General features: G+C 45.5%; 1 protein-coding gene across 1 annotated transcript in view; it reads right to left on the minus strand.

Annotated features, from left to right (window-relative positions):
* LOC139259699 (glycophorin-C-like) overlaps window positions 1-16500 on the minus strand; it is a 132954-nt gene extending 116454 nt beyond the window's left edge. The window contains exons 1-2 of the mRNA XM_070875274.1: window positions 16265-16500; window positions 836-1001 (exon numbers count right to left, since the gene is read on the minus strand). Of these exons, the coding sequence (XP_070731375.1) occupies window positions 836-854 (19 nt within the window). The 5' untranslated portion in view covers window positions 855-1001; window positions 16265-16500. The remainder of the gene's footprint in view (window positions 1-835; window positions 1002-16264) is intronic.
* Between the last annotated feature and the right edge of the window lie 6514 nt (window positions 16501-23014).

Genomic DNA, 23014 nt, shown 5'->3' on the forward strand with positions numbered 1-23014 from the left:
TTTTACATAACGCTTTTAACATAGGAAAATGTTCCAAGGAGCGTTATCAAACAAAATTTAACACTGAGCCACATAAGGAGATTTTAGGATGGCTGACCAATTTTGGTCAAAGAGGTAGGTTTAAAAAGAGTGATGTAAAGGCACTGAGGTTTAGGGAGGGAATTCCAGAGTTTGGACCTCGTCAGCTGAAGGCACGGCCACCAAAGGTAGAGCGATGATAATCAGAGTTGGGCAAGAGGCCATAATTGGAGGAGTGCAGACAGGATTGTGGTGCTGCAGGATGTCAGAGAGATAGAGAGGGGCGAGGTCATGGAGGAATTTGAATTTAAAAAGGATGAGAATTTTTAAATCGTGGCATTGACGGAACGGAAACCAAGGTCAGTCAGGAAACACAGGGTGATGGGTGAACAGGACTTTGTGCTAGTTAGGATACGGACAGCCATACGGTCAGATGCAAGTTTACAAAGGGTGCAAAGTGGGAGGCCGGCCAGGAGAGCATTGGAATAGTCGAGTCCAGAGGTAACAAAGGCACGGGTGAGGGTTTCAGCAGCAGATGAACTGAGGCAGGGGGGTGGGTGGGGGGTGATCCAACGGAAGACGTTACGGAGGTGGAAACTGAAGTTCTTGGTGCCTGAAAGGACATTTTAGGCTGCTACCACTTTCATGCAAAATTCATTTCAGAGAAAGAATCAAACATTAGTGATAAGTACGGTAATTGTTCATTAACAGTCGACTGAAAACATAGCAAAAAAGTGACCTTTTAAAAAAAGAAAATGATCCCTTCAAACTCGAGCATATCTGAATCAAATTTCTAATTATTTCAAAGCAGGATTACCTGGGAGAATGGTAGCCATTATCCAGCTTTAGCAGGCTATCCTTCAGCAAGCCGCTGGCTGAGCAATGTTGAAGTAAATGTAGCTGTGGCTGTCAACGAGGAGATCAAATTGAAGCAGTTGGACAAGAGGGGAAGCCTTCAGGTCCTCCAGGTCTGCATGAGCGTTCTACAAATGGAAGGAAACAGCAAACATCATTCATCTTGTTCCAGCAACTGCTTGACCACACGAGCAAGAGAATAGCATCAATTTCTCCCACTAAATTAACCCCTTTCCTGAGCTCGGGTAACATTCCTGCATCAAGTTCCATTCCAGAGATTTGAGTACGTAATCAGAGAAATTTACAGCACGGAAGGAGGCCATTTTGGCCCATCGTGTCCGCCCCGGCCGACAAAGCTATCCAGCCTAATCCCACTTTCCAGCTCGAGGTCCATAGCCCCGTAGATTATGGCACTTCAAGTACTTTTTTTTAAAATGTGGAGAGAGTTTCTACCTCTACCACCCTTTCAGGCAGCGAGTTCCAGACCCCCACCACCCTCTGGCTGAAGACATTTCCCTTCAAAACCTCCCCCCATTCAATGTATGATCCCTGGTTGTAATCCAGGCGAACATTCCAGTTCAGTACTGAGTGAGTGCTGCATGGATGAGACATTAATACAGAGGTCCCGTGTGCCCTCTCAGGTGGGCATCAAAGATGAGCATGGCAGTTCTTCCAGTGCCCTGGTCAACATTTATCCTTCAACCAACATTATTAAGCAAACAGATGATCTGGTCATTATCACATTGCTGTTTGTGGGACCTTGCTGCCGCATTTCCTACACTACAAAAGTGACTACACTTCAAAAGTACTTAATTGCCTGTGAAGTGCGTTGGGACACCCCCCACCCGCGGTTGTGCTATATAAATGCAAGTCTTTAGTTGATTGAACTACATTTTTGTCTTTAATTTGCCCATAGCAAGGAATAGATCAACACAAGTCAGGAATTTAAGGGGTAAGCCATTTAGGACCGAGATGAGGAGAAACTTCTTCACCCAGAGTGTGGTGAACCTGTGGAATTCTCTACCACAGAAAGTTGTTGAGGGCAGTTCGTTAGATATATCCAAAAGGGAGTTAGATGTGGCCCTTACGGCTAAAGGGATCAAGGGGTATAGAGAGAAAGCAGGAATGGGGTACTGAAGTTGCATGATCAGCCATGATCATATTGAATGGTGGTGAAGGGCCAAATGGCCTACTCCTGCACCTATTTTCTATACAAATATAGAATAAAGCTCCCTCTATTCTTCCAACAAAGTACTGTGCTCACAATCCAACTTATACACATCTGGGAGTATTTTAAAAGACTTGTATCAGGTCTCCAGCAACCTTAGTGTGCAACGTTATTACAACTGAAACTTGATGAAAGAGGCTACAAAAATCCAGGTAAAGTTACAGAACAGTCTGCAGCTCATCCATGATGTTACTCATTCAAAGGACTCCTGTAGATTTGAGCTATGCCCGACTGCTTTCCTAATTCCTGCTCGACTACTTCTCAAAGCAGCAGCCCGCTTTACTTGACGCTGCCATCACCTCACTCAAAAGCAGTTGGACAAGAATCTGGCTGCATTAGAATTAGAAGTTATGAGGATACTTACAGGCATCTTAGGATGGTTATCTACATTAAAGGCACTACATAAATGCAAGTCATTTTAGTAGTAGATGATTTTTTTTTAAATCAATCTGGAATGATTGTTCCTGTCCTGTTGGGACCAGTATTTTTTTTTTTTAAAACATAGAATCATATAATGATACAGCACAGGCAGCCATTTGGACCATCGTGCCTATGTTGGCTCTTTGGTAGAGCTATCCAATTAATCCCAGTCCCCTGATCTTTCTCCGTAGATCTATATTTTTTGCCCCCTTCAGGTATTTATCTCATTCTCTTTTGAATGTTACTATGGAATCTGCTTCCAAGGCATTGTATTTCAGATCACAACAACACTCTTTAAAAAAATATATATATATTTTTTCTGATATCACCTCTGGTTCTTTTGCCAATCACCTTAAGTCTGTGCCCTCAGGTTATGACCCTTAGAATCATAGAAATGTGCAGTATGGAAGATGTCAGCCGACAAGAGCTATCCAGCCTAATCCCACTTTCCAGTTCTTAGTCTGTAGTCTTATAGGTTACGGCACTTCAAGTGCACATCCAAGTACTTTTTACGCTTCTGCCACTGGAAACTGTTTCTCCTTAGTTACTCTATCAAGACCATTCATGATTTTGAATACCTCTATTAAATCTCCCCACGACCTTCTCAGCTCCAAGGAGAATAATCCCAGCTTCTCCAGTCTATCCTCTTAACTGAAGCCCCTCTAGTACCGTTATTAGCCAGCAAATTATCATTGGCGAGAAGAATTGAGGTTTTGCTGGATTTGTGTACTCAGCTTATATTGCTAACTTTCATTCTGGAGATTAAATTTTTTTTTTTTACTGCGTAAAGCATACATGTCGATTGGATGGAGTAGGCTTGATAAACCAAATAGGATTTTCCCTATCAACGGGCTCAATTTTCCCCAGTGATTTGCGCCGTTTTTAGTCACCCAAGTTAAAAAATCCAGTTTCCCCGATCAATTTGCATCAGCATAACTCAGTTAGTTACGATTTTTTTTTTTAAGTAAGTTTTTTTTTCAGCCAAAGGGGGTGTAACCTGCCACCCGCGCCAATTCTGCCCATTTAGGCAAGTTTGGCCAGCTGAGAGTTACTCCAGTTCTTCTTTGGGCAACGCATGTGGCCTCTGCAGAAAAACCTTCTGGAGAATTAAGGAAATCGACGCAGGTAAGTGCAGCAGATGCCTGGACAGCAACAGCAGGACAGGAGAGAGAGAGGGCGAGAGGGGAGAGGGAAGCCTTTCAGGTATAGTTAGGTGTGGGGACTGGGAGGGAGGTAGCCATTCGGCCTGGGCTGGGGCAGGGGAGCGGACCGGGAGGCAACTCGGCCTGGAATAGGGGTGGGAGAGCGGGACCGGCAAGCCACTCGGGGCCAGGGGTGGACTGAGATCATTCGGCCAGGGCTAGGGGCGGGGGAACGGACCGGGAGGCCATTCGGCCAGGGCTAGGGGCGGGGGAACGGACCGGGAGGCCATTCGGCCAGGGCTAGGGGAACGGGACCGGCAAGCCAATCTGGGTTAGGGAGCAGGACCGGCAAGGCACTCGGGGCGGGTGGGGGTGCAGACCGAGAGGCCATTCGGCCAGGGCTAGGGGCAGGGGAGCGGATCGGCAAGCCATTCGGGGCTAGGGATGGGTCCAGGAGGTCCTTCGGCCTGGGATGGGCACCAGGAAAGGGGGGTTGAGGGGACTTTAATAATTGGAGGCAAGTTGCTGCAATGTATTTTAATGTGTTGCGAGCTGGCTGTATGTTTCACTTTGCAGCCTCAGCCCGCATTGTGTCCCTGGTTACTGTGGCAACCCAATCTTTTTGGCAAAGGACAGTTTGGGCTTTGCCAAAAATGAAGAATTCAAACAGGGAAACTTAGAACATTTTTTTGGGCGTACTTGGGCACCAAAAAAACAGGCGTAACTCTTCAAGTACGTCAAAAAAAAGTGCTTTGGGGAAAATTGAGCCCCATACTTTGTTATTCTTAAAATCATTGTCCCCAACATCTAAATGTTCTTGAGCCATGTTAGCAAGGCTAAGCCAAGAATCAGTGTGACAGAGACAGCACACTCACTTTAGTCAGAAGGTTGTAGGTTCAAATCCCACCATAACCTTGAGCCCCCAATCTAAGTTGACATGGACAGTGCAGTACTCTGAGTGCTGCATTTTTGGATGAGATGCCAAACTGAGGCCCTGTTTGCTTGACCAAGTGCACGTAAAAGATCCCATGTTGATATTTCAAGAAGAACAATGAGTTTGCAGTGTCCCAGCCAGCAATCATCTCTCAACTAAGACCACTAAAACCGATGAATTGCTTATTTATTTACTTGTGGGACTTTTCAATGTGCAAATTAGCCGTCACACTGACCTGCAAAACATTGACTACACTTCAAAAACAATTAATTGGCTGCGATCCACTCAGACACCCTGAAGATGGGAAAGGAGCTGTATAAATGCTAGTTTGACTTCTTTAAACCAACTGATCCATAACCCCTACGTTCATGGCTAACCCCCTTTTCACAAATTGGGTCTCTCAAGTCAACTTGTTTGGGGACACACGATCAGCTCATTGACTTTTTTTTTTCCTCCACAGAACTAAGTGTGTGTGTCTGTAGCATGCCACAGGCCTGCAGGGAAAAAAGTGTCTCACTGAATACGAAATTCACAGAACTCGCTGATGCCAAAAGCCACAAAGCAATTAATCTGTAGCTTGCATGTAATGGATTATTGTGCGCTGTTGGTATAAATGAACTCAAGACACATTGCCTTAAATTAATTGGCACTGCTGAAGGTGCAAGGTTTTAGTTGTGGTCCCCTAATTACAATTATAATGAGTTATTTAGAAATAATTATAAACAAAAGCAAACCACCTCACGGTCATGTATCTCACTGTGGGATCTTGCTATGCATAAAATCAGTCACATTCATCTGCGGTAGAGCAGTGACCACCTTTTAAAAAGTAATTTGTTGCGTGAAGTGCTTTGTGATACTTCTGAGTCATGCGATAAGTTTTCCGTTATCTACTTCACTGATTGAATTGAAACATCTGCGAGACAATAGTCAGGTTCTAGGTCTAAATAAGACTATGGGTATTGGTGAGGCCACACCTAGAGTACTGGGTGCAATTTTGGTCTCCATATTTAAGGAAGGATATACTAGCATTCAGAGAAGGTTCACTAGGTTGATTCCGGAGATGAGGGGGTTGACTTATGAGGATAGGTTAAGTAGGTTGGACCTACACACATTGGAGTTCAGAAGAATGAGAGGTGATCTTATTAAAACTTATAAGATAATGAGGGGGCTCGACAAGGTGGATGCAGAGAGGATATTTCCACTCATAGGGGAAATAGTCTCAGAATAAAGGGCCGCCCATTTAAAACTGAGATGAGGAGAAATTTCTTCTCAGAGGGTTGTAAATCTATGGAATTCTCTGCCACAGCAAGCTGTGGAGGCTGAGTCATTTAATATATTTAAGGCGAAGATAAACAGATTTTTGAGCGATAAGGGAATAAGGGGTTATAGGGTGCGGGCAGGGAAGTGGATCTGATCAGCCATTATCTTATTGAATGGGGGAGCAGGCTCAAGGGGCCAAATGGCCGACTCCTGCTGCTATTTCTTATGTTCATATAATTGCTTTGGTTGCAGCTACTACCCTCACAACCCTTGAATAAACAGCAAAAAAAAAAATGGCAATTGCCTTTGACTGACTGTGTCCCTTATATGCATATCCAGGAACAACAATTAAAGTCTAAATGTACTATATGGTTCACTAGCGATCAGGTGGGATGCAAATTGTGTTTTCCAGTCCTTCCTGGAAGGTAGGAAATGCCACACCAACTGACTAATGTATACAGGCTAATACTACTCAGTCAGATTATTATTTTTTTTTTTAAAACAGGTAATTAATAGCCAAGCGATGCAGCAAGATACTCAATCTCCACAACACTTAAAAACATTAAAACTCAATTAAGTCTATGGGCTAGAATTTCCTAACAGCCCGCCAGCGCCTGAATTCCACCCAAAAGACCGCTAAGATTCCCAAGATTATCGCCAGTGAAAACTTCCCCCCCCCCCCCCAAAAAAGAAAAAAATCCGCTGAGTGAAAAACATGGGCGTTGCACCCCCATTCTGGGCGAAAAAGTAGAATTTAGGGTTGATTGGGCCGTTGCTAAAGTAAATGGGCGATAAATAAAATAATCACTAAAAATTTACCCCAAGGCTGCGGGTTGGGCCTAGCAGCAGAAAAACAAAATAATTTTTCAAAAAACATCACACAAAAAAAAATCAAAAATATTCTCAAGACCCTTTTAAACTAAATTACAAAAGAATTTTAAAATAATGAATAAAAAACCAATTACTAAACTTATTCTTGCAGAGCTACTCACCTACCGCCCAGCTCCGCTGATGCTTGTGGGTGTTTTTTGTTTCATACTCACCTACTGGACACCGCTGACCCAAATATCGCGCCAGGGCGATGCACGCCAGCGGTCTGCTCCCCAGCGGTACCTCGAAACCGCCGGCGTAACTCAGGTGGAGAATTTTTCGCTCACCTGTTTGTCGCCCACAATGGCCAATTACGCCCAGAAATCGGGCGGTAAGCCAAAGGAAATTCTAGCCCTATGTGACTGAAAATACCTTTTTTTTTAAGAAATGTATTTGGATAATCAACAAATGCGGAGAGAAAAAGGTTCTCTCTGTAGACCTTCTGGATAGGATAGTGCATGTGGATGAGGTGAATGAGAGTTCATCCACAGAGTATGCCTCTTCTGTCAAGATACGAGAACACAAGAAATAGGACATAAGAAATAGAAGCAGGAGTAGGCCATCTGGCCCCTCGAGCCTGCTCCGTCATTCAATAAAATCATGGCTGATCTGGGAGAATGGGAGACCATGGGGGAATTTCCCAGCACTTAACTCCGAAGGCCTCCGAAGTCAGAGTTGTCAATTATTCATGATTAAAAATATATAATGAGGAACTGCGGCTATTTCCACTGGAGCAGAACAGGTCAAGAGGAGGTATAACAGAGGTGATTAAAATTATGAAGGGATTTGATGGGGTTAACCATGAAAAAAATATTTCCTTTGGTTGGGGAAATCACGGACGAGGGATCATCAATTTAAAACCGTCATTGAGAGGTTTGGAGAAATGTCTTTTCACAGAGGGTTGTCGGATTGGGGAATCCTCTGCCACAGGGAAAGGCCAATACAAAGACCATTGCATCTTTTAAGCGGAAAATGGATAACTACTTGAAGCAGAGAAAGGTACAGGCATGTAATGAGAGCAAGTCACCGGGATGAGTTTTGGATTGCTCTAGCAATGAGGGTCCCAATGGCCTCCTTCTGTGCTTTCAATTTCCCTGTAATTATTGCATAAAATAACAGTGAGGCAGGGCTCACACACAATTCGATTCCAAAAACCTGTTAAGAGCTGGGGCTTTTTATCTGCAAAGGAGAAGGCTGAGGTGTGACTCAATAGGAAGTCTTTAAAATTATAAAAGGGTAAATGCAGAGAAAATGTTTCCATGTTGGGGGGGGGGGGGGGGGGTGGGGAGAAGAAAGAGGGAAAGGGAAGAGGGAGAGGGGAGGGGGTGCATTCATTGGGGAGAAGACAAGAACTAGGGGCCATAAAAATAAGATAGTCACCAATAAATCCAATTAGGAATTCCAAAGAAACTTCTTTACCCAGAAAGTGGAACTTGCTACCAGAGTGGTTGAGGTGAATAGCATAGATGTTTTTAAAGGGGAAGTTAGATAAGTACAAGAGGGGAAAGGAATAGGAGGTTATGCTAATAGGGTTCGATGAAGTATCACACAGAGGGGAACATAAACACCAGCATAAACCAGTTGGGCCAACTGGCCCGATTCAGTGCTGTAAATTCTAAGTCATTTACAATTCAATTTGCAACTAGAACAACATTCCAATATGCTGACTAATTTCCATATCAACCAACCTGGCCCCATAGACAACTCGTCTTATTACTTTCATTTTGATATCTGTCAAGGAAAGAGTTTCCATTTTAACTCTGGTCACTTAAATTCTCCGCTCCACTCCCACTCTAACCTCTCTATCCTTGGTCCCCTACACTGCTCCAACGAAGCTCAATGCAAGCTCGAGGAACAGCACCTCATCTTTCATTTGGCACATTACAGCCTTCTGGACTCAACATAGAGTTCAAAAATTACAGAGCGGAACTGCTGCCAATCTTTGGCTCCCTTCCACCGCTCCCCCAGCCCCTCCCTCCCCTCCGAGCCCGTTTCTTTCTTTCTTTTTTTCTCCTTGTCTCCAAGGGCAGTTGGTCATTATCCCACCATTCACACCCTATCACGACTAATGTTTTTCTAACTCCTGGCATTACCATTTGAATTGGGGCCTTCATCCCTTTTGTCTCTGAATCTCTCCTGTCTTCTAACCTATCACAGACCTTTCCTTTTGTTCTTTCTTCCCCTCCCCCTTTCAGTGCTTGTTAAGAATCTGTTCTTTCCAAACACTCCAGTTCTGACGAAGGGCCATCGACCCGAAACGTGAACTCTGTTTCTTCTCCACAGATGCTGCCTGACCCACTGAGCATTTCCAGCATTTTCTGTTTTTATTCCAGATTCCAGCATCCGCAGTATTTTGCTTTTGTGTTTGTGTCCATTTTAACTCTCACTACTTCAGAACATATATACTTGAAGGGAAAACATTGGCAGGGCTGTAGGGAAAGAGCAGGGGAATGGGACTAATTGGACTACACTTTTAAAGAGCAGGCAGAGGCACAAAGGGCCAAATGGCTGCCTCTTGTATAAAATAAAATATAGAAATGTTTAAATGCCCTCACAATTCAACTGCTTATACTTGCAAACCATAAGAACATAAGAAATAGGAGGAGTAGGCCATACGGCCTCTCAAGTCTGCTCTGCCATTCAATAATATCATGGCTGACCTGATCATGGGCTCAGCTCCACTTCCCTGCCCGCTCACCATAACCCCTTATCGGTTAAGAAACTGTCTATTCCCGTCTTAAATTTATTAAATGTCCCAGCTTCCACAGCTCTCTGGGGCAGCGAATTCCACAAATTTACAACCCTCAGAAGAAATTTCTCCTCATCTCTGTTTTTAATGGGCGGCCCCTTATTCTAAGATCATGCCCTCTAGTTCTAGTCTCACATCCAACTTGTCAAGCCCCCTCATATTCTTATACGTTTCGATAAGATCACCTCTCATTCTTCTGAATTCCAATGACTAGAGGCCCAAACTACTCAACCTTTCCTCACAAGTCAATGCTCTCATCTCCAGAATCAACCTAGTGAACCTTCTCTGAACTGCCTCCAAAGCAACTATATCCTTTCGTAAATATGGAAACTAAAACTGCACACAGTATTCCAGATGTGGCCTCACCAATACCTTAGCTGTAGTAAGACTTCCCTGCTTTTATACTCCATCCCCTTTGCAATAAAAACCATGACAGGCTTGTTCTGTGCACCGAACTGCATGTGTAGTGCTGCAGCTGACTCACTCATGTTTAGCTGTATCACAAGTAGGGAGAAGGGAAGAGAGGGTTATGCTGATAGATTTAGATGAGGAAACATAGAAACATAGAAAATAGCTGCAGGAGTAGGCCATTCAGCCCTTTGAGCCTGCACCACCATTCCATATGATCATGAAAGGCGGGAGGAAGCTGGAGTGGAGCATAAACATCGGCAAGGACTAGTTGGGCCGAATGGCCTGTTTCTGTCCTGTACATCCTGTGTAGTTGATACATCCACCGCTTTCCCTGCACCCAGATTGTTTTCTCTTTCTTCAGTCTACTAAAGGATCATACAGACTTGTATAATAATTTACCAGGGAAGGCCATTCAAGTGAACAGCTCAGGTTAAACTTTGCAAAGCTCTGCTCCCGGAGGTACAGAGTCTTGCACAGCAGATATGCATGTCAAGTGTGATGACCCTCCTTGGCAAGTCTCTGCTCTGCATTCCCATCGGATGAGGTTCGGTGTTTACACTCGATCTTTGCACAGATTAGCCTGAATTTCTGGATATCTCAGAAAATCAGGACAAAGTGATTGTCCCTCGGAGTGCATTAGTGATGCTTCACTTCAAGGCAGCGGGAACTGCAGCTTTCAAAGCTGCACTTAACTGGTAGAAGTGTGCAGGTGAAGGGTGTCACAACATGCTGATGCCTAAATAAAGAATAATGGAATAAATAGAAAAAATATCGTTATTAATGAGCTCAAGAAACAGTTAAGACGACGATGGTGAGAAGGTTGTTAGGTGGAGCTGAGATCACAGAATCACAGCACATTTGGTCCTTTGTACCTGCTCTTTGATAGAGCTACCCAATTAATCTCACTACCCTGCTCTTTCCCCGTAATCCTGCAAATGTTTTCCCTTCGAGTATATATCCAATTTCCTTTTGAAAGTTACTATTGAATCTGCTTCCACCACCCTTACAGGCAACGCGTTCCAGATCATCATAACTTGCAGCAAAAAAGATACCGCTCATGTCCCCTCTGGTACTTTCACCAATTACCTCAAATCTGTGCCCTCTGGTTACCGGCCCTCCTGCCAGTGCAAATAGCTTCTCCCCATCTTTCAAAAGCCCTCATAATTTTGAGCACGTCTATTAAATCTCCCCTTAACCTTCTCTGCGCCAAGCAGAACAATCCAAGCTTCTGTGCTCTCTCTGGATGAAGTCCCTCATCCCGGGCACCATTCTGGTAAGTCTCCTCTCCACCCATCCAAGGCCTAGACATCCTTCGCAGAGTGTAGTGCCGAGAATTGGACACAATACCCCAGCTGAGGCCTAACCAGTGATTTATAAAAGGTTCAGCATAACTTCCTTGCTTTTGTACTCCAAGTCTGTTTTTTGAAATCTATCATAAAAGGAATGTTATAGGCCTACCACAACACTGAATTTCAATCTTTAAGATTGAAGAAAGCGAAGCATTTCATTCGCAAATGTTACTGCTTCATTGTGAAATCACCAGCATCAAATTATGGATTTTCACACTCTTCAAACCAATGTGTTATGTAAAGAAAAAAATAAAATATGTTAAAATAAACAAAATCTTTTTGGTTAACCATTGACTCATGACCAGATTTTCTCAGAAGATAAAATTCATCATAAACATCTCCAGAAGATGGAGTAGCATAAGGATTATGTTAGCGGAGTACCCTGGACAATTAATTCAGAAAGAATCCTTATATGAAAAATAATGGCCTGGAATTTGCGGTCAATGGTGAACGAACAGTGTCAGCCATTCATTAACCTTACACTTGCCCGCAGACTTTCTAAATGGGGTTTTGCACTGAAACTTGCGATGATTCGAAAGCCATTTCAGCACAGCGCCCTCTACAGGGAATCAGGGACCCTTGTGAATAGGTCAAGCATCTGTGCATCTCCTTAACCAATCAGACTGAAGAATCGTTAATGAGCAACGCAGAGTCTGAACCAGGAAATGTCAGTTAGAATATTTAATTCAATACCTCATCATGTATAGAAAGCAAATTGGAGAGGAAAAGGTGGGATTAAGAGGGGGGGGGGAAAGAGAGAGAGAGAGAGAGAGAGAGAGAGAGAGAGAGAGAAGAAAGAAAAAGTTTTAAAATTTACCTTTTTTTATTTTCTTAAATCTCCAACAATTAAATCTGAAGGAATGAGACTCCACACTTGCAAATGTTCATTTTTACTGCCAGGGAGGTTGTTTGGCAGTAATTAAGACTTATCCCACCATTAAAAGTTTATTTACACTAGAATGGACAAGCCCTAGCTTTTCCAGGTGTTTTTAGTGTGTATGTATCACGTTGGTACCGTAACTTCACGCCGTCCCATGTGTTTGTGCCAAGTCTCTCTCCAATACATCGCTACAGCGCAGCTATTGGAGCAGGGCAACTCCTGATTTCCACATTTAACTGCACACGTTCGGTCACTGGAAATTGCTGTCTAATTTACACTTGCTTAACAGTGAGCACGGATAACCTCAATGTTACACTCACAGCAAAATCCAGACCAATATATGTTCAGCAGCAATGATATGGATATTGTTGACAGTGCTTAGTTAGTAGTGATACAGAACTTCAAAGTGTATCTGAGTTGTTAAACGAGATCTCAAAAAACACTTTGGGACATTTTTCTATGTGAAGACCCTATATAAATGCAAGCTGTTGTTGTTAATGACAGCACTCCCTCAGCACTACGCTGGAGTGTTAGCCTTGGTTACGTGCTTATGCAAGTCTTGGAGAGGCTCAAATCTACAAGCTGCTGGCCCAGAATGCAAGCGTCACTAACCGAGCCAAATTGATACATGATACTTGCGCAAGAGAGGAGTCATTGCGTATGGAGGAATAGCACTCCCTTTATATTACAATGTTGCCTTTAGGGACAGCACTGCAACACAAAGCTTGGATACATGTCTATTGAGGTACAGGCCATCATATCTTGTGCAGGCGGTTTCAGCCCTGCGTTCAATTACAGGGCACTGCTCGCAATAATAAATGGTTGCTATGGGTGCCACTAAATAGGAGTCACCATTTTTGGCAACGGCACTGGCCGAGCTCGCCGTCTGTCCAAACAGGCCTGCAATACTTTGTGACAGACAATTAGAAACATAGAAAATAGGTGCAGGAGTAGGCCATTCCCCCTTCAAGTCTGCACCACCATTCAATATGATCACCTCAGTACCCCATTCCTGCTTTCTCTCCATACCCCTTGATCCCTTGAGCCGTAAGGGCCACATCTAACGTCCTTTTGAATATATCTAACGAACTGGACTCAACAAGTTTCTGTGGTAGAGAATTCCTCATGCTCACAACTCTGAGTGAATGAGTTTCATTCACCCCATCTCTCCCCAGCCAGAACTTTAAAAGTTGCAACTGTGTGTGTTGTTGTGCTTGATCCATTGCGGTCTCCAGTACTACCCTACGATGTACAAAACGGGGCAAACGCACACACCAAGCCACCTCACCTTAACCCACAACTGCTTCCGAGGCATAAATGGGCTGTACGGGAAGCACAAGAGGATTCAGTGGACAAGCAATTTGCGTTCAATTGCTGTCCCTCTTAAACTATGACAGGAATCAAACCAGATATTACTGGGGATTTAAACTCATCTACATAGTACAGGGTACAACAACATGGAAGCAGGCTGTCAGGCCCAACCAGTCTGTGTTGGGGTTTATCCTCCACACGAGCAGTACTCCACACACCATGTCTCTATATCTCTCATGCCTTTTTTCATTCAACCATCCATCGTACTCTCAAAAGGTTGACAGTCACTGCTTCAATCATTCGTTCCTGTCGTGCATCCTGCGGTCTCTCAAAGCTCGTGTTAAAAAAAAAATCTTCAGCTCTCTGGCCTAAATTTCCAACACTAAACCCTTGGTTTTAACTGCGGGTGAGGGGAGAGGTGGGCCAACAGGGCAAGTGGCATATTCCCACTCACCTGTGCCCATCTCAGTAACAGAAGGCATTCGATAAGGTGCCACATAAAAGGTTACTGCACAAGATAAAAAGTTCACCGGGGGTTGGGGGTGGTTGGTATAGGGCAAGCACCATAAGGGATGGGAAGCCCAGGACCCTAGATTTTCTTGTGCCATCAGTTGAAGCAGACTTGCTCCACTTGGCTCCACAAGGAAAGCTTTTTTTTAAAAAAAAAATAAAAATAAAAATGTACTTATCTTTTCGGCCTTTTTCAGGGCCTACTGCTCCAGATTTCGTCGGGCGCGGACCTCGTGACAGAAAGTTAAAATACCATCGGGGTCTGATTGACATCATCAGACTCCGAGTTTTAAATGTCAAATAAGACCCTTACCTGCACGGTGCGTGGGCCTTGCAGGCTGGCCAAAGCACAGCTGCTAAGATGGCACGTGGCTCAGACTCAGAGTTGCACGCTGCTTATATCGTAACCCCCCACATGTCCTATTCGCGCCAGGCAGGTGGTGTTAAAATCAACGCTTCAACCTTACATCCGTGACCCCCCCCCCCCTCATTCCTAGAGCCCTCAAATCACTGGAAACAATCTGTTTCTATCTACCCTGGTCCATCCCTTCATAATTTTAAACTCCTCCATCACATCCTCCACTAACTTTCGAGTCACTGCTCACCCTCAAACATCACTTCTTTTTAAATTCACTTTCTACCTTCAAAAGCCTCTTTTATAAAAAAAGGTCAAACAGGTTTTGAACTATGTCTTTATGTCCCTCTTCCCCCCACCCCCCCAACCAAATGTCTGCTCCTTGCTCTAATCGCCACCTCCCTTTTTTCAAAAGAAGTGCTCATCAAGACCTGCCTTACACGAGCAGCACTGTGTATGAATACAAGCTATTGTGATAGAAATGAATGACTTGCCAAGACCGTGGGAGAAAAGCTCACAAGCAGTCGTCTATAATAACTGCGTTTAACCATACACTTTCCTCCCATTTTACATTAAACCAGTTGTGGCCCAAATCTACTGTGTTTGCTGTTAAGATAGCATTCCACATGGTCTGACTACCCCACCACCTTGAAAAATTGTAGAGCTGGTCACTTGGCATCCTGGGCTTTATAAATAGTCATTGAATACAAAAGTCAGGAAGTTATGCTAAACGGATATAAAAAACACTAGCTCGGCCCCAGCTGAAGTATTGTGTCCAATTCTGGGCATCGCACTTTAGGAAGGACATGAAGGCTTTGGAGAGGGCACAGAAGAGATTTACGAGAATGGTTACAAGGATGAGGGATTACAGTTACGAGGATAGACTGGAGAAGCTGGAGCTATTCTCCATAGAGCAGAGACGGCCGAGAGAAGTTTTGATAAGAGGGCTTAAAATCATGAAGGGTTTAAAGACAGTAAATACAGAGAAACTGTTTCCAATGGCTGAGGGGTCGATAACCAGAGGGCACAGATTTAAGCTGATTGGCAAAAGAACCAGAGGCTCTTTTGTTTTTACACAGCGAGTAGTTATTTTGGAATGCACTGCCTGATAGGGTGGTGATACAAATTAAATAGTAGCCTTCAAAAAGGGAATTAGATAAATACTTGAGAGAAAAAAAAATTGCAGGGACATCAAGAAAGAGCAGGGGGGGCAGTGGGACTAACTGGATTGCTCTTTGAAGTAGCGAGCACATACACGATGGGCCAAATGGCCTCCTCCCGAGCTGTACTTTTCTAGGATTTGGAACCCAGACCAATGTTTCCGTAGTTACACAGTTAAAGAACCACTGCAGCAAGGCACTTATCAGAAAGGAACATTCATCTGATAAACAAACAGGAACCAGTACTCCAGCCAGGAATTTTCCCTTCAAAACATAGGGAGTGGGCTGACTGCAGGCTGGTAGATAACAGGTTGAAGAGAACCAGCATACACTCAGAACGATATCAGTAACACACTGCGAGAAGTAAAACTTTAGGTAAGCACCAGCCAGTGCCATAAATTCAAAAGGAATTAAAAAACTACAGGCCAAAGCCCGGAAAGCTGCATTGTACGTTCACAGCTGTGACAGCTATCCTGTTGTGCATTTAATACAAAAAAAAACCATGCAGTCACACAGCTCAAACCCACATACACAAAGGTGCCCTGGAGAAACTTCTTTAACACACAGTTTGCAGTGGTGGAGTATACAAAGAAGAGCTCAATTTATTTTCACACAACACACCGAAAAGATAACCCACAAGCAGCAGAGCTCAGTGCTGTAGGTACTTTATGAAGTGTCATGAAGGAGCTAAACAAACTGCAGTTTGCTCTGTGGAAAACTTTGAACGCACAATATGCATGTGCAGGGGCGGGGAGGAGAATTACTTCACAAGAAAGATGTGGGGAAGGTTGGAGAAAAAAATTTAAACTCACCACTCTGGATCCTGCCACAGAAAGTTGTCCTTCTCTCTGGAGCAGAGGGGGGGGGGGGGGGAAGAGAGAGAGAGGGAGGTAAGGGGGGGATGAGACCCCCACCGCTTCGAGCCCTCTTCCTTCTGTGAAGTTTGAAAGAGACCGGATAAGAGTGGGGAAGGGAAGGGGGGAGGAAAAAAAGAGCTGTCTTTGAAGCTGGCTGCAGGCTCGTCTGAGGTCAAAAACTGGGAGGGCCTGTGTTCTGTCACTTGAGAGTTCCTGTTGCACGATTTGCTGCAGAGTGTGAGTGCTGGAGCCAACTGTTGACACTAACCCCTCCCATGCAAATTACAAACAGCTGCTGTCTGCTCCCCAGAGCACAGCACCCCCGGCAACCAAATTTTAATTTGATTTTATGTTTTTAAGTTTAATTTGTTTTAATTGCCGGTGCTTTTAGTGTCCCCCTCCCCTTTTATAGGGGGCACTGGGGAAAATTGTGATTTTAGTGCCCAAAAAAAAAACCAAAAAAGAAAAACACAAAAAAAAAACAGCACCCCCGGCAACCAAATTTTAATTTGATTTTATGTTTTAAAGTTTAATTTGTTTTAATTGCCGGGTTTTAGTGTCCCCCTCCCCTTTTATAGGGGACACTTGTAACTTATGTTTTTAGAGCCCAAAAAAACCCCTAAAAAATCTACAAAAATATTTTTAAAAAACAAAAAAAAGGGCCTTGCGAAATGTTTGGAGTGTTCCCCCAGATTGGGGGTCACTTGACCTAATGTTTATTTGTCTCCTCTAAAAGAGTTGCTGTGTCACAACACCCCCGGCAACCAAATTTTAATTTGATTTTATGTTTTAAAGTTTAATTTGTTTTAAATGCTGGGTTTAGTGTCCCCCAAAAGATAGGGGGCACTGGTAAATTATGGTTTTAGAGCCCCCCAAAAAAACCACCAAAAAAAACAAAAAAAAGGGCCTTGTGAAATGTTTGTAGTGTCCCCCAGATCGGGGAGCACTTGATTTAATGTTGATTTTGTTCACTCAAAAAGAGTTGCTGTGTCACAACAGGCTTCGCCTGGTGGCAGCTCAGTGCTGGCCCAGCCTTAGCAGGAGCTGTACAGTTCATGCAGAGACTCCCCACTCCCCCTACAGTCAATGCAGAGACTCCCAACTCCCCCTACAGTCAATGCAGAGACTCCCCACTCCCCCTACAGTCCATGCAGAGACTCCCCACTCCCCCTACAGTCAATGCAGAGACTCCCAACTCCCCCTACAGTCAATGCAGAGACTCCCCACTCCCCCTACAGTCCATGCAGAGACTCCCCACTCCCCCTACAGTCAATGCAGAGACTCCCCACTCCCCCTACAGTCAATGCAGAGACACCCCACTCCCCCTACAGTCAATGCAGAGACTCCCCACTCCCCCTACAGTCAATGCAGAGACACCCCACTCCCCCTACAGTCAATGCAGAGACTCCCCACTTCCCCTACAGTCAATGCAGAGACTCCCCACTCCCCCTACAGTCAATGCAGAGACTCCCCACTCCCCCTACAGTCAATGCAGAGACTCCTCACTCCCCCTACAGTCAATGCAGAGACTCCCCACTCCCCCTACAGTCAATGCAGAGACTCCTCACTCCCCCTACAGTCAATGCAGAGACTCCCCACTCCCCCCACAGTCAATGCAGAGACTCCCCACTCCCCCTACAGTCAATGCAGAGACACCCCACTCCCCCTACAGTCAATACAGAGACTCCCCACTCCCTCTACAGTCAATACAGAGACTCCCCACTCCCCCTACAGTCAATGCAGAAACTCCCCACTCCCCCTACAGTCAATACAGAGACTCCCCACTCCCCCTACAGTCAATGCAGAGACACCCCACTCCCCCTACAGTCAATACAGAGACTCCCCACTCCCTCTACAGTCAATACAGAGACTCCCCACTCCCCCTACAATCAATGCAGAGGATCCACACTCCCCCTACAGTCAATGCAGAGACACCCCACTCCCCCTACAGTCAATACAGAGACTCCCCACTCCCTCTACAGTCAATACAGAGACTCCCCACTCCCCCTACAATCAATGCAGAGGATCCACACTCCCCCTACAGTCAATGCAGAGACACCCCACTCCCCCTACAGTCAATGCAGAGACTCCCCACTCCCCCCTTCCCTTACAGTCAATACAGAGACTCCCCACTCCCCCTACAGTCAATACAGAGACTCCCCACTCCCCCTACAGTCAATGCAGAGGATCCACACTCCCCCTACAGTCAATGCAGAGACACCCCACTCCCCCTACCGTCAATGCAGAGACTCCCCACTCCCCCCTTCCCTTACAGTCAATAGAGAGACTCCCCACTCCCCCTACAGTCAATACAGAGACACCCCACTCCCCCTACAGTCAATGCAGAGACTCCCCACTCCCCCTTTCCCTTACAGTCAATGCAGAGACACCCCACTCCCCCTACAGTCAATGCAGAGACACCCCACTCCCGCTACAGTCAATGCAGAGACACCCCACTCCCCCTACAGTCAATGCAGAGACACCCCACTCCTTCTACAGTCAATGCAGAGACACCCCACTCCCCCTACAGTCAATGCAGAGACACTTCACTCCCCCTACAGTCAATACAGAGACTTCCCCCCTTCCCTACAGTCACAATGCAGTGAACCTGGGGACTGGGAGAAATTTAGAACTCAGCAGAGGAGGACAAAGGGTTTGATTAGGGCAGAGAAAATAGAGTACGAGAGGAAGCTTGCAGAGAACATTAAGACGGACTGCAAAAGTTTCTATACATATGTAAAGAGAAAAAGGTTAGTAAAGATAAATGTAGGTCCCCTGCAGTCAGAATCAGGGGAAGTCATAACGGGGAACAAAGAAATGGCAGACCAATTGAACAAGTACTTTGGTTCGGTATTCACTAAGGAGGACACAAACAACCTTCCGGATATAAAAGGGGTCAGAGGGTCTAGTAAGAAGTAGGAACTGAGGGAAAATCTTATTAGTCGGGAAATTGTGTTGGGGAAATTGATGGGATTGAAGGCCGATAAATCCCCAGGGCCTGATGGACTGCATCGCAGAGTACTTAAGGAAGTGGCCTTGGAAATAGCAGATGCATTGGCAGTCATTTTCCAACATTCCATAGACTCTGGATCAGTTCCTATCGAGTGGAGGGTAGCCAATGTAACCCCACTTTTTAAAAAAGGAGGGAGAGAGAAAACAGGGAATTATAGACCGGTCAGCCTGACATCGGTAGTGGGTAAAATGATGGAATCAATTATTAAGGATGTCATAGCAGCTCATTTGGAAAGAGGTGACATGATAGGTCCAAGTCAGCATGGATTTGTGAAAGGGAAATCATGCTTGACAAATCTTCTGGAATTTTTTGAGGATGTTTCCAGTAGAGTGGACAAGGGAGAACCAGTTGATGTGATACATTTGGCCTTTCAGAAGGCTTTCGACAAGGTCCCACACAAGAGATTAATGTGCAAAGTTAAAGCACATGGGATTGGGGGTAGTGTGCTGACCTGGATTGAGAACTGGTTGTCAGACAGGATGCAAAGAGTAGGAGTAAATGGGTACTTTTCAGAATGGCAGGCAGTGACTAGTGGGGTACCGCAAGGTTCTGTGCTGGGGCCCCAGCTGTTTACATTGTACATTAATGATTTGGACGAGGGGATTAAATGTAGTATCTCCAAATTTGCGGATGACACTAAGTTGGGTGGCAGTGTGAGCTGCGAGGAGGATGCTCTGAGGCTGCAGAGTGACTTGGATAGGTTAGGTGAGTGGGCAAATGCCTGGCAGATGAAGTATAATGTGGATAAATGTGAGGTTATCCACTTTGGTGGTAAAAACAGAGAGACAGACTATTATCTGAATGGTGACAGATTAGGAAAAGGGGAGGTGCAATGAGACCTGGGTGTCATGGTACATCAGTCATTGAAGGTTGGCATGCAGGTACAGCAGGCGGTTAAGAAAGCAAATGGCATGTTGGCCTTCATAGCGAGGGGATTTGAGTACAGGGGCAGGGAGGTGTTGTTACAGTTGTACAGGGCCTTGGTGAGGCCACACCTGGAGTATTGTGTTCAGTTTTGGTCTCCTAACTTCAGGAAGGACATTCTTGCTATTGAGGGAGTGCAGCGAAGATTCACCAGACTGATTCCCGGGATGGCGGGACTGACATATCAAGAAAGACTGGATCAACTGGGCTTGTATTCACTGGAGTTCAGAAGAATGAGAGGGGACCTCATAGAAACGTTTAAAATTCTGACTGGTTCAGACAGGTTAGATGCAGGAAGAATGTTCCCAATGTTGGGGAAGTCCAGAACCAGGGATCACAGTCTAAGGATAAGGGGTAAGCCATTTAGGACCGAGATGAGGAGAAACTTCTTCACCCAGAGAGTTGTGAACCTGTGGAATTCTCTACCACAGAAAGTAGTTGAGGCCAATTCATTAAATATATTCAAAAAGGAGTTAGATGTAGTCCTTACTACTAGGAGGATCAAGGGGTATGGCGAGAAAGCAGGAATGGGGTACTGAAGTTGCATGTTCAGCCATGAACTCATTGAATGGTGGTGCAGGCTCGAAGGGCCGAATGGCCTACTCCTGCACCCATTTTCTATGTTTCTATGTTTCCCCACTCCCCCCTTCCCTTGCAGTCAATGCAGAGACACCCCACTCCCCTACAGTCAATGCAGAGACACCCCACTCCCCTACAGTTAATACAGAGACTCCCCACTCCCCTAGTCAATGCAGAGACACCCCATTCCCGCTACAGTCAATACAGAGACTCCCCCCTTCCTCCACAGTCAATACAGGGACAACTCACGCCCCCCCGCCTACAGTCAATGCAGAGACACCCCACTCCCCACTCCCCCTACAGTCAATGCAGAGACTCCCCACTCCCCCCCCCTTCCCCTACATTCAATGCAGGGATACCCCACTCCCCACTCCCCCTACAGTCAATGCAGAGACACCCCACTTCCCCTACATTCATTACAGGGATACCCCACTCCCCCATTCAATACAGGAATACCCCACTCCCCCCTTCCCCTACAGTCAATGCAGTGACGCCCCCACCCCCCCTTCCCCACCCAAATTGGCTTAAAACTCAGTCACCTCGCCCACTGTGCAGCTCAGCTCCATGATCAATGTCCTCCCCTTTATAGTCTGTAACAATGGACCCCTAATGAATCGTAGACATGCTTTACTCCCATGTAAACATATGTACCTCATCCCATAATAAAGATCCTGGCACTAAAGTGCAGCAAATTCCGGCTTTGGACCCACGATCAGCAAACTTATGCATGTTGTAAGTAAAACTTTATTCCCATACAACATATGTACCTCATCCCATAATAACAACAACCTGTATTTATATAGCACCTTTAACATAGTAATACGTCCCAAGGCGCTTCACAAGAGTGTTATAAGACAAAACAAATAAATTTGACACCGAGCCACATAAGACATTACGTCAGATGACCAATAAGATCCTGACACCAAAATACAGCAAATTGGGGCGTTGGACACTCGATTTAAAGGGGCAATGGTTTCATTAAAAAGTGTCTGGAAAACCTTTTTTTTTACATTTTGTTTGGTGACAAGTGAGGCGAGTATAAGTTACCCTGGATCACAATACTGGGTCGTTTTCACCTGATTAATGACACAGATGTGGTTCCCCATCTAAACAAAAGATTTCATTTTCCATTAAAGACACGTTCATACTGGTTTTAATTCTGATTCTGGGGGGCCTTGGCTCTGATATTTCTGCTGTTGCATTCGGTGTCTGTATTAAATTTGGTTTCGGCAGACCAGCAGCAGACTGGTCGCAGGGAGATGCTCTGCCGTCGGTTTAAGACAGGCAGATTTAACACCTTAAATGCCGCGTTCCTAAAGAAAGCAACACTTGCATTTATATCGGATCCAGTTATTTGCACTGTGTTTCTGGCTGCGACAGTGTCGTGACTTCCGGATTTCATCCACCCCAACTATGTCCCTTGTAATACGCGCACTGAGCTTTCCGAGAAATCGGGTGTGGGTGTAAAGGGGGTTGGAAGAACGTGATCTGTCTTCCCTGAGTTCTCGCTCTCCGCTCCCATCCCCCCTCCCACTTCCCTGTCTCTCGCCGTCTTTCTCTCACCCCCATCTCTCTCATCTCCCCCCTCTCGCCCAGTCTCTCTCTCTCCCTCCCCCCGTCGCTCTCACTCTCCCCTCCAGTGTCTCTCTCCCTCCCCCCATTTCCGTCTCTCCTCCTCCGCCTCTTTCTCTCTCTCCCCCCATCTCTCTCTCTCTCTCTCTTCCCCCACCCCCGTCTCTCTCTCTCTCTGCCCCCCATCTCTCTCTCTCCCCCCAATGACTCTCCCCTCCACTCCTCTCTCTCCTCCCCATGTCTCTCTCTCCCCAACCCTTCCCCCGCCCCTCTCTCACCTCCACCACCTCTCTCTTTCCCCCCACTGACCGCTGTCTCCCTCTCTCTCTCTCTCTCTCTCTCCCACTACCTCTAATGTTTTCTCTCCCACAGAAGACCACAATAATGCAAAGGCTGGAAGCAATGTTTCAGCAGCAGACTCCATGTAGCCTCTTCGGGGGCCACTTCTGGTTTCGGGTCCGAGGAGTTTGCGCATGCGCGAGAGGCATCCGGGGCGGGGTCCAGCAGACGCAGGCACAAATAAAACACAGTACAAATAGAAACAGTGATTTATATAGCGCCGTTCAGGACATTCTGAAGTGCTTCACAGCCAATGAAGTACTTTTTGAAGTGTAGTC

This window comes from Pristiophorus japonicus, chromosome 3, assembly GCF_044704955.1.
Source record: "Pristiophorus japonicus isolate sPriJap1 chromosome 3, sPriJap1.hap1, whole genome shotgun sequence".
In the NCBI taxonomy this organism is placed as follows: domain Eukaryota; kingdom Metazoa; phylum Chordata; class Chondrichthyes; family Pristiophoridae; genus Pristiophorus; species Pristiophorus japonicus.